General features: G+C 48.9%; 1 protein-coding gene across 1 annotated transcript; it reads left to right on the forward strand.

The window, feature by feature from the left end:
* LOC8055910 lies at positions 10711–11773 on the forward strand. Its single transcript, XM_002465303.2, has one exon. The coding sequence runs from the start codon at positions 10779–10781 to the stop codon at positions 11490–11492; it is 714 nt and encodes a 237-aa protein (XP_002465348.1). The 5' UTR covers positions 10711–10778; the 3' UTR covers positions 11493–11773.

Here is a 12224-nt window from a genome sequence, read left to right on the forward strand (position 1 = left end):
CCTGTCATATCGAATCTTTCGGCACATGCATGAAGTACTAAATGTAGACGAAAACAAAAACTAATTGCACAGTTTAACTGTAAATCGCGAGACGAATATTTTGATTCTAGTTAGTTCATGATTAGACAGTATTTGCCACAAACAAACAAAAGTATTATAATAGCGAAATCCAAAATCTTTTCGCATCTAAACGAGACCCAGTCTTCCCCGCTAGCGGGACTGTAGGAGTAGTCCAGTGCTACTTTCAACTTTTGATCGCTCAGGACTGTAGTAGGTTCTCCTCTTTGGTCTGGGTCCTATGATTTGATTTGATGTTGCTGATGAACTGTTGAGCGTGTGAAGCGTAGTACTCATATCGCCATGATTTGAGGCGAGACGACGAGGGAAGTGGCCAATCGAGTGCTAATCTCCCTTTTCCTCCCCCGCTGCATTTGCAGGCCCAGACGTCAGCTGTGGTGACACTGCCACCGAACATGCGCTGGGCTGAGGACCGTGGCGGCCTCTGGGACTGGGGACTGGCCGGCAGGCGACGGTGGCACGACGGTTGCCGGCGCACAGGGGAAGCATGGTACAGTATCTTCAGTCCTGCGCTGTGCCGCTGTCCTTGGTGACGTGGCCCCCCCGGCCCGGCTCGTGTAATCGCCAGTGTCCTCTCCTCCGACTGCTGATAATTCATGTACTGTACTGCTTGCGAGAAGAGAGAAACAAATGCTGGTTTGCGGTGGCTCCGGAGTCCACACGGACGCGGGGTTTTTATTTGTTTTTTTTTTTGGTCGCTTCTGCACCAAACCAACCTAACTCTGGTGCACTGATTAATTAAACCTACAGCTCGACGAACCGGACAAGTCACAAGTGGAGTAGAGAATTATTATTTCTGTGCGGTGCTTAGATCTCCCTTCATTTCTTTAGCTCTCTAGCGAAACACATTACACATGCATGGTGGTCACGCACGCTTCTCCTTCAAGTAAAAGAAAAGAAAAAGAAAGGCGCCAAAATCGCTCGGCGACAGGAGCAACGAGCAGAGCATGCCGGGACGGAGCCCCCTTCCGGAGGCTACAACTACAAGACGACGCCGTGGAAAGCCACCTTGTTGGCTTCTCCGTGCGCCGTAGCAATCGTCCGGACGCGTGTGTTTCCTGCCGCTTTTGTTTGCTTTCTGGCCAGCGCGATGGCGCTCATCTACGGCCTTGTCCCCTTGCGCTGTACCGACGCCGACGCGCACAGGGCCGTGCCTGCCTTTGCCTGCGACTGTGTCGCCGCGGCCGGATCCGAGGCCATGGTGAGCTCCGGAGCCCGGAGGAGGGATCGGTGATCGTCAGGGCTCAGGGATGTTGCCCGTGGCCGGCCTTTTATCCATAGCCTTGTTTAGTTCCCAAAAATTTTTTAAAAATTTTTCAGATTCCTCGTCACATCGAATCTTTAACCGTATGTATGGAGTATTAAATATAGATACAAATAAAAACTAATTGCACAGTTTGGTCGGAATTGACTAGACGAATCTTTTAAACCTAGTTAGTCCATAATTAGACAATATTTGTCAAATACAAACGAAAGTGCTAGTATTCCTATTTTGTAAATTTTTTGGAAGTAAACAAGGTCCATGATGACAACATTAGGATTCCACGATCTTGCTCTGTTGCTAGTAGTACTACTGTACTACTAGTACTAGATAACCTCGTGCAAACGAACAAGCCGGCCGCTGGTAGTGCTGGGATGAATGGTGGACTGGTAGTACAAATCGTGGCGCCGGGAAGCTAGTGGACGCAGTCGGGCCGGGACAGGCGCTGCCCATGACCCTGAGCGCACAAATGATTACGGCAAGAGCACAGGCTCATGGGCGCAATCAGGACAAATCACTGAGCATCGCGCAGAAATGCTAGTATACTATTACTGCCTTTTTTTTGGTTGAAACGAACGAAATATGCTATTCCTGTAGCAGGAGTAATTTATTTCCAGGCTAGTAGGAGTACTACTAGGCATCGATCGCACCGCACGGGACGGGAGCGTGAGCTCGAGTGCACGCAGTGGCGCCCGCAGCAGCCTCCCCCGTCATTGTTAAGGCCAGTCTCAATGCCCCGTTTCAATACACTGTTTCCAAAACAAATCTGTTGATAGAGCATTAATAAAACGAACAATGAAACAACCTCCACAATGCATGAGTTTCACCTTGATGTTTCCTATGCTGGGCAAAGCATTTAATTACTGCAAAATGATTGGATCACATGCAAGATGGTGAAACAATTTAGTCCTCAGTGGTGGGAAACAACGCCAGCGGAGTTTCACCATGGTGAAACTACTTCCTTCTTTCTCCTCTTCGTTTCATACAAAAGGTACAGTTTTGCTGACATGGCGCTCTAATAAATGTGCATGACATCCTGGTGAAACCCCACTGAGACTGGGCCTAACTAATCTTCGCCGCAATCAATACACTGCTACCTACCACGCCTTCTTCTAGCTACTCTGCCACACCCCACCGCCACTACTAGTAATCACAGCTGTATCCGTATGCACTACTCGCCACTCGAGTGCAGGCAGCAGCATTTTTTTTTTGACAAATAGAAATAGGCAGCAGCATTTGACAGCAACAGTGAGGAATACAGTACCGCTAGCGCTCCCAGGAGGAACTGTGTTCCGCGCTCGCCTCGGCCAACTGCGCCAACGAGCGAGTAATTGCTCAATTAACTCGGTCGCCGCGCCGCGCCGCGCCGCCCCGCCTCGCGGTGCGGTACGGTCCGGGAGAGAACCCGAAGGAGGAGCAGGCAGCAGCCCACTGCCAACGGCACGGCAAAGGTTCATCCTGGCCTCCTGTCGTCCTGGCTGGGGCGTTCGCCGTCGCCACCTCTCCCCCCTGCAGATGGAATGAAGAGCGGCGCCCGCGGGCGGCAAACTGCGCGCCAGTCGCGGGGGCGCCCATCATCATCTTTCATCTGTGCGCCGCCTGTCGTGCCAGGGACCGCGTCCGCAACTCCGCATGCGCGCCCGGCCCGGCCACGGCCCTCGCGCGTCCTTCTGGGGGGCCGCACCGCAGCTTTTCGTGGATCCCGTCCCGTCCGCGGCTGCCGATGCCGGGCCACGGTGCGGGGTAGGGTAGTCTATTTGGTGGCGTGCAGTTGTGCGTGGAGATCTGGGTGTGGTGGCGGGATCGGCTTTTGCACACGCTCTCAAATCTCAATCATGCATGCAACTCAGGGCCAGGTGACAGCTAATCTTAGCTCGCGCTTACTTCTAGGAGAGGCGAGGGCCGGCTCATTGCCACTGGATTTGCTCACTCATTGCGCGCTCAAGGTCGGGCTCGGGCAGACGGAGACGAGCACGGAATGATTGTCCAGTGCTCGTTATCCACGATCCGAATAATTCAAGATGAAATTGGGGCGTTTCGATTCGACCGCGTGCACGGTGCACCGTTAAACTAGTCTTCCTCCTCTGGGGACCAATGGTAGTAGTATTTATTCCCCGTAATAACGCAGCGTTAGGGCCTTTTTAGATTTGAAATTTTTTGACCTAAAGAGAAAAATTTTTGTGGAATTTGGGCCTGACAACTAAACGGGGTCAAAAAATTTTGGAGCCAAAATTTTGTGCTGCAACTGTGTACGCACTCCCATGAAAGCCCACCAATGACAACTTGAGCTGCATGCAGTTGCAGTTGTCATTGGTGGGCTTCCATGGGAGTGCGTGCACAGTTGCAGTCCAAAATTTTAGCCCTAAAATTTTTTAGCCCCGTTTAGTTCTTAGGCCCCAATTCCACAAAAAATTTTCTCTTTGAACCAAAAAAATTTCAAATCTAAACAGCCCTTAATCCATTCATCCCAGTCGAGAGGGAATCGAAGGACCCTCCTGATCAATGGACATTGAAGCACCGAAGCTGGAACCGTGTCCCGCGCTGACACAGCAGCACATACGCCTCTTCGTAAATTCCATGCCACTTCATCATAAATACAGTAAAAAGAAAACAACGGCATACAACAGGCGTATAGCCGTATACGTACCGTACGCGCGTAGTACCATACCATACCGGCAGTTTACTAAAGTATCAGAGTTCCCATCTCCTAGTCCTAGTAGTATATTCTATGAAGAGTTGAATACCATGGCCCTACACAAGCATCACCACCACGCAGGCGATCGAAAAGCCGACGAGCAGGTAAAAAAAAAAAGGCGCGCGAGAATTTGAGGACCGGAACCGGAGCCATGCCGTAGGGCCGGAACAACAGGCAAACGGCGCCGTAAACGTGGTGGCTTTTATGGCACATGCGCTGTGTGCCTGTGCCGGCCACTGCCGAGATGCCGCCCACCGGCGGCCGTGCCGTCGCCCATGCGCCCATGCTAGAGCAAATAAAAGAGGTACATTTCTCTTAAAAAACATAAACTCTAGCTATAATTATGATGAAAATTTGATTTACTTAATGGTGTTTAATTTTTTTTAGGTGCATGTGCACCCACTGCCTTGTATGTAGCTTCGCCACTGCATGCATGCATGCATGCATGGACGATGGACCAGCTGCCGCACGGGCACGCCCGGCGGACAGGTAACGCAAGGTAGCTAGGCTAGCGTACTCTTGCCCGTGCTCCTCCTCCATCCGTCGTCTGCGTCGGCGATGGGGAGGACACAAGCCGCTGAGCCAACCAGCCACAGCCAGCCGCACATGGCTAGTGCAGTGTCGTACTACGTCTACGGTATACTACGGAGTAGTCGCTACAGGCTTACAGCTCCGGACATTTCAGACGGATCGGGCAGCGATGTCCCTGTGCCCCCGTCGCCTGCCCACTCTCGCCATCGCCAGTTGAGGCTCAAAACAAAACGTATCGTCAGTAGCTACTTGCATGTCCAAAGCCATTTTCTGGAGAGCGTAGGATTAGGAAACAGTAGAGTGCACCTATGACACAACGGGCATTTTTGCTCTATCATTCTCGAGATAAAACGGTACGGTGGTGAAGTGACTGCCTTTTTCTGGGTGCAGTACTCAGTGTCGATCAAACGTATACCAGCACATCTCTCTGTAAATTCTACAGTACATAGACAACGAGGACCGCAGGAGAGGAGGACACGAACACGAGCACGCACTCCCAATGCAGAAACCAGCATAGTTTCTATAGATATTAATTATGATATCACCTAAGCATTTTGCTGATGTGGCAAGGTAGTTATTGAAGGGAGAGAACAAAAATCATAGAAACTGGGTCTAACTTAGAAACCATGTCTACGCGAAATCCAAGACATGAAGTAATATGATTGGTTGAGAATGGAGAGAGAATGAATATGATTGGATAATAAATTATTGTATAGAAACTACCTATTGGGACTATAATTTCTATACATAGTGTCTATAAAAATTAATAAGTATAGAAACTATATGTAGTTTTTAGCATTGGGAGTGCCCTTAAGGGCCTGTTCGGTTATCACGGGTTGGACACTTGGAACAATTCCAACCTAAAATGTTATGCAAATTTGTACTATCTTTGATCACAGGTAATGATTCCGAGAGGAATTAGGGCTAAATGAACGAGGCCTTAATGTTGTTAAAAACAGAGATGTATAACGGGAAAAGAAACTTGAGCTATATGGCTTGGACGTAGGAAGCGATTTCCGATTGTCCAGGCGAGAAGTCCAAGTAGCCTTCCCGGCCCAACCCGATAGTTTCAGAACGAGCATTATAGGGGCAGGCCCAGATAAGAGTCTTTCAGCCCCGCAATGATCTGGCCTTTCCCCTTGCCGTATACACGCTCGCGTCCGTTTTTCTGCATGAAGAAACAAACGAGTCAGAATTCCTTCTCGAATCTCGAGTTTTTTTTTTTTGGAATTCTCGGGAACTCCATGAAGAAAGATTAGCGTTCACCTGACAGTAGCACCTACTATGAGATTGCACTTGTGTGGTTAACAATGCTTTTTTATGCCTTTGCATCATGTTGCCAGCTGTTTGGACACTTTGGAGCACCTGAACGTTGTGTTATGCATATAAGCACACACATAACACAGTGAGGACTTCGCCGTTGTTCACAAGCACTTCAAGGCTCAAGCAGAATAGGGGCATAGTTGGCCGTTGGGCACGGCGTGCCTAATTGGTTGACCTAGACATCTATTAACCGGACAAATGATAGCACTACTACAGGCTGCAGAGGGCAACAGCCGATGTTGTAACACAAACAGATTTAATTTAGCTTTCTGGCTTTTGCTAACGGCTGGTTATCACTACACCTCACATGCGGTGGTCAGAGGCATAATGCTCTGCGTGCTTTGCGGCGTGAAAGCAACGATACATGTGGACACAAATAAGGGTGCATGAGGAGTAAAAGATCTCAAATTTGACTATTAATATTTATGATTTTCCTGAAAAGAATATCACTCTCGTTTTATAAGGGATCAAACTTTGTACAATTATTATATAAAAAGTATTTGTATTTATGATGCGTAATAAGCATCATTAAAAAAAATACAGTGAAACAAAAGGAAGTTTAACATACTTGATCCAATTCTAATATGATATTGTTTTTGGAGGGAGTATAGGGTTGCTCGGTTCTTGAGTAGCCCTGGCCTCGCCTTGGCTGTTGTGTTGGAATGGTCAATGAGGAGCGAGCCGATTCGACTCTCTCACGCCAGGGAGAGGAATCTCGCTCACACAGTCTTCGAAGTACTCAGATAAGAGAACCAAACATCCATCTTGGCTCGCTATCCTTGCTCGGCAAGGCGTCATAGTGCCAAGCAAAGGAACCAATTAAACAACTCCTAAGGCTAGCATGTTGGAGTAGAGCTCCACAAAATATATGCACCAAGCCAAGGTATTAGGCATGCCACAAAGGTCATCACCATGAACAAATTAGACAAGTGACATAAGTTACTAAGGCTCGTCACTTGTCGCTCGACTCTCAGTCATAAAGGTGCCATCTAATAAAGAGTTTCCCCACCAAGGAAGTTTGTTTGTCTCCTCACCCCCTCTCCCCCCACCGAGTAGCCTTGTTACCCGTCTACACGAAGCTCGGAGGATCGACGTCACTAGAAGGCTACCAAAGCCCTCGTCAGAAGGTCACTAAGTGTTAGATTTAGTCTCACATCGCTAATTGATCATGGGAGAGCACAACATATAAGACAGAGGTAGTCCTCACTTATCAGGCTAGCCTTTTGGATTAAGTTAGGCATGGTTAGAAAAACCTTGAAAATATCACGGGTCACATGGTGACAAGAAGGGAGCCCATTAACATCTCGGAGCCCTAGAAAATGTCTTATGGAGATCGCACGGGGATGTGTGATATGAAAAGTTGGGTCTTATATGTGACGGAAGAGATTGTTAGGTTTAGTCCCATGTCAGTAATTGATGGTGGGGCAGTATAATATATAAGGCGGGGGCAACCGATGGTGGGGGAGTATAACATATAAGGTGGGGCAGCCCTCACCTATCAGGCTAGCCTTTTGGATTGAGTTAGGCTTAACATCTGGGTATGTTTTGGGCTCTGGTGTACCTAGGCCCTATGGGCATCGGCTCGTGGATATAGCGAGTCGGGCTGGATTCCACCGCGCACTCTAACACTAAGACACCAAAGTGCTTAAACTCACCAAGATTATAAGGGCACAACAGCCCAATCATTCAAGCTATCAAGCACTAAGGCCTAATCCTCATCGAGATAAACAAGAGGTCTATTCTATAGTCTTGGATGTAATCTTTATACAGAGGGTGGACCTAGTAGATTCACTAGCATAAAAAGTTTGAAGAGGAAAGAAGAGCTATCCGATCATGATCGGATGGAAAATACCCCTCTTTGGTAGCTTATAAGATTTTCTATGCATTAGAGGAATCGAGGATAGCTATATGTACCTATAGCAGTAAGCATCATCAGTGGTTAGATGGTTGAAATTTACTATGAGCGACATCAAGCACCAGTCGTGCAATACTTTTTTTTTTACATATAGAAAAGAAGAATATGCATGCATTTGTATAGTTCCTCGTCAGTAGATTGTTGCTATCAGGAAGAATGAAACAGCTTCCTGTCCTTAATGTTAGGTACTACTGTACTCCGTACTCCATGTATCAGTCATTGACCTAGCCGTAGCCCATAGGTATATAGTAGGGAATGAGGGTATGATGCTCTTAAAGCAGCTCATAAAATATCAAAAGACAAGTTGAGATATCATCTAAACTTACCCTTTACTTATGGTCATACAAGGATCTTTTAAATCATTTCATAAGAAAAGAGCGGATTTTTCAAAATCATAGTTTCCTTGTCATCATCGTGTTTGGTGGCTTTAGCACATAGTATATTTTACACGCTATTAAAAAAAGATCAGCTTGTGGCTATTGGGCTTTTAGTAGATTAGAATACCCCAAGGCCCCGGTCAATAATTCAACAGAAATGACCAGGTGAAGGAGACGCAGGCGCAGCAAGTCAAAGCGGGGAGTATCACATGAGGACTATTCTAATGTGGCGCCTAGACGTGCCGGCAAGTCTAAGCAAACAGAAATGGTGTGGCAGTGGTTGATTACCACATCCTGATATCACCATGTCCTCATCAAAGTACATCATGGTAAGACTGGGTTGAATTGCCTCCCTAATTACAGAGCTTCTATAGTTCAATTAGCTTTTACACGAAAAAAAAATGATAATAAGGTCTTTTCTCCTTTTTCGTTTCATGGTGATATCCGAAGATCAAACTCGTTCTTGAAATAGAAAAGGACATTTTTTCATTTGCATCGGCAAAATTCATTGATTTGGGGAAAAAACTGCTTGATCAATTGCTCATATAGTAGAACACTACATTTCTTTTAGATGAAAAGGAGGTATATACCTTACAGCCATTTGTACCAATAACCAACTACAACTAGGAGGCTAAGGCCTTGTTTACTTCCAAAAAATTTTGCAAAATAGGAATAGTAGCACTTTCGTTTGTATTTGATAAATATTGTCCAATTATAGACTAACTAGGCTCAAAAGATTCGTCTCATCAATTTCGACCAAACTGTGAAATTAGTTTTTATTTTCATCTATATTTAATACTCCATGCATACGTCTAAAGATTCGATGTGACGGGGAATCTGGAAAGTTTTTGTAAAATTTTTGGGAACTAAACAAGGCCTAAAGCTCATTTGATTTCAGCGATATCTGCCGGCCAAACTATTCCCATGATGTACAGTGGAATGTTTCAGTAGCGTGAGGTTAGCAACGTGTGAGCTGTGATGCTACTGCTATTTATACCTAGCACAAAAGGAATCCAGGAAGAATGATGACCGGCGCAATAGTGCCCGCATGGCCTATTGCCCTATCATGGAGCAGTTGGGTCTCCAAACGTCAACGCTGACAAGCATCAGGAATCTTCAGACCCATTCCAGTTGCTAAAACAGTTTGCGACTGGATAGCCTGAATGTAGACTCGGTGCTGGCGTGTGCAATTCTGCGAGTTTAGCACACTGAAACAGCACGGTGAGGCGCACATAATTGAGCTTTTGTTTCACTTACTAGCTTTGGTGAGTGGCAGAGAGTTTCACTAGTTGCCATGTCCTGAACGAACACATACTATGATACTGTGCTAGTCTACAGTGCCTCGGGTGATGCATGCTCTTTACATTTTCCGGGTGAATTCTAGATCTCCAGTGGATATATGCTTTACTTCGTGGAGGATGCATAAGATCAGATTCATGACAGAGCACATATATCATTCAATTCCCCTCTTTATTTCTGATAAAAAAAGGGGGTGTAGAAAGGGGAAGCTTTGAAAAAAACTTGAAGCCAACTCGATGCCTCAGAAGGTTCATTCGTCATTTTCAGTGCGCAGGTGCTGGCGTGTCCATATATATGCTCGTGGCGAGGTAACACCAATAGAGCTGTATAGTCTGTAGAGAGGCCAAAAAGGCGCACTTATAGTCATTCAAGAGTGGTGATGGGGGCATCTCTAAAAGGCGACTGAAAATGCACAAGTTTTCCAAAAAGGACGTACAAGGACAGATCGCTTCTAGATCTTTGAACTTTGACCTCTTTCCCGCATGCTCTTGCACAGTTGCTCTTACTGCTGCGGGTGCGAGGACAACGTGCCTGGCACGGTGAATTTCTTCATACATAGAGCATGTATAATATATATGGTCCTGTGAGCTGGTCTGAATCCAACAAACTAAACTAGAACTACTACGGACTATGAACCATTCAACCTGTATGCACATTATTTAGTGGCTCACATTCCCCTCGAAAGAACACCAAACAGTCGAAGTGGAAATGGAAAAAAGCTTTGCAGCTTTGCCCTAGCAGCCACATGTATCCGTAGAGCAGAACGAGTAGTCAGGGCACAGGCGTGTAGTAGTAGTCGCGAGCGAAGGCGGCGAAGGGACATGACATGGACATGCCGGTCTCCGGCTCTCTAGACGTTTGACGTGATCGGGCTCTAGGTCGCAAGGATGGACGTACGAAACCGGCACCTACCTACCCGGATCGTCGAGACCGGACAAGAGTTGGGTCCGAGTCCATTCATTCAGAAATCAGAACCACGCTCGCTGCCCCCACCCCCCCAAACGGCCAAACCCATGCGCTGCCACTGCGATGCGATTGCGATGACGCTGCCTGCCATCACCATCACGCACGTCGCAGGACGCGTCCACATCGCCATCGCCCCGCCGCCGTGCTGCCGTGACGACGCACCAGCAGCACCGCCCACGCGCCGCCCGCCCGCACCAGCTGCCCCACCCTCTCTGTCCCAGCCCCACCCGCCTCCGTCCTTTATAACCTCCGCCCGCCGCTCGCCCGCACACTCAGTCCGCCCGTTCCCACTCCGGCACTCCCTCCCCAAGCTAGGTCGACGCCACCGCTTGCATGCAGCTAGCAGAGCCGAGAGAGCCTGAGCTTGACACGCAGCCGCCCAGACCCAGCCAGCGCCGAGCCAGCGACGCCATGGACGCCGTCTCACTCTCCTGCGCGGGCACGGCGCCGCGGAGCGCGCTCCTATCCCACTCCTTCGCCGACGCGGCCATCGCGCGCGCGCTCCACTTCTCCCTCTCCGATCACGCCCCGGCCGACCCGACGCCCGTGGCGGCGGCGGCGATGCTGATGCACGGCGCCGTGGCAGCAGGGACGACGGACTGTCCCCCGACGGTCGCAGCGCCGTCGCCGTCGTCGTCCGCGCGGTGCCGGCTGGGCCCCGCGGGCGGGCACGCGGGGAAGCGGCGCCGGCCGCGGCCGTCCAAGCGCGTGCCCACCACGTACATCAGCACCGACGCCGCCACCTTCCGCGCCATGGTGCAGCGCGTCACCGGCGCCGACGAGGCCGACCTGCAGGCGCTGCAGCAGCAGCAGCAGCAGGACGGCGTCCTCGGTCTCGGCGTCCTCCTGCCGCACCTCGGCGTCGAGCAGTTCCTCCAGGCGGCGGGACACGCGCCGCACGTCGCTGCTGCTGCACCGTACGCGACGGCAACGCCCTCCGCGGCGGCGGCGGAGCAGCAGCAGCCGCTGTTCCCGACGCTGGACTCGTGGAACGTCATGTACGGGAAGAAGAACGAGGTGGTCTCAGCCCTGACTGCTGGCCCATGAAAATTGATCCCCGTCCGTTCCATTCCAGGCGAGCTTCTATGTGCTTCTGCAGCATTAGCATCTACTAGCTTGGATGATCAGATCAGATCAGCTCAGCTCATGATTTGATCCCTTCTTTCTCCCTGGTCGCGGAGAAGCTGTACATGACATATTTACAGTTGGGGTGACCTCGAGTGGTCTATGGGTGGAATAGCATAGTTGTGTTTTAATCAGAGAACCAGGGACAGACCGCAGTCACGCTTTTATTGGTTTTGGTTACTGAATATTTCTGGGAGGATAAACCATCTATTGTGGCTTTACCAATTACCATGCTGCACATCAAAATCACTCAGCCATCAAAGCTTTTCCACATTATTACACCCTATCAAGCACACTGTAACCGTGAGCGACACGTCACGACTCACGAGCCAAAAACCTTTTCATGGGTGTGATAATTCTGAAAGCTTTCGAAGAGGCATACGTATATACAGGTTCAACGAACACCGAAATTCGCGCTCCACTCACTTCCCTTTATTTGCCGCGCGACCTGGTCTTGTACTCATGTGCTTTATGCTTCAGAGACTTTGCATTGCATAGGAGGGGGAAAATGCTAATCCAAAAAGGTACAAAAGCTGCCTTTTAATTTGTTCCTCTTTTTGCGACAGTGATCGTGCTGGTTTCTTTTTCCGTTACGACTTCTGTAAAAAAAACACACTCCCCGTTCACATGGCGAATGCCGACACAGAAAGAGGT

The sequence above is a fragment of the Sorghum bicolor genome, chromosome 1, assembly GCF_000003195.3.
Source record: "Sorghum bicolor cultivar BTx623 chromosome 1, Sorghum_bicolor_NCBIv3, whole genome shotgun sequence".
NCBI lineage: Eukaryota > Viridiplantae > Streptophyta > Magnoliopsida > Poales > Poaceae > Sorghum > Sorghum bicolor.

Excerpts from the sequence above, each read along its gene's own strand:
- LOC8055910 (XM_002465303.2), top strand. The coding sequence starts at position 10,779 with ATGCAGCTAGCAGAGCCGAGAGAGCCTGAGCTTGACACGCAGCCGCCC.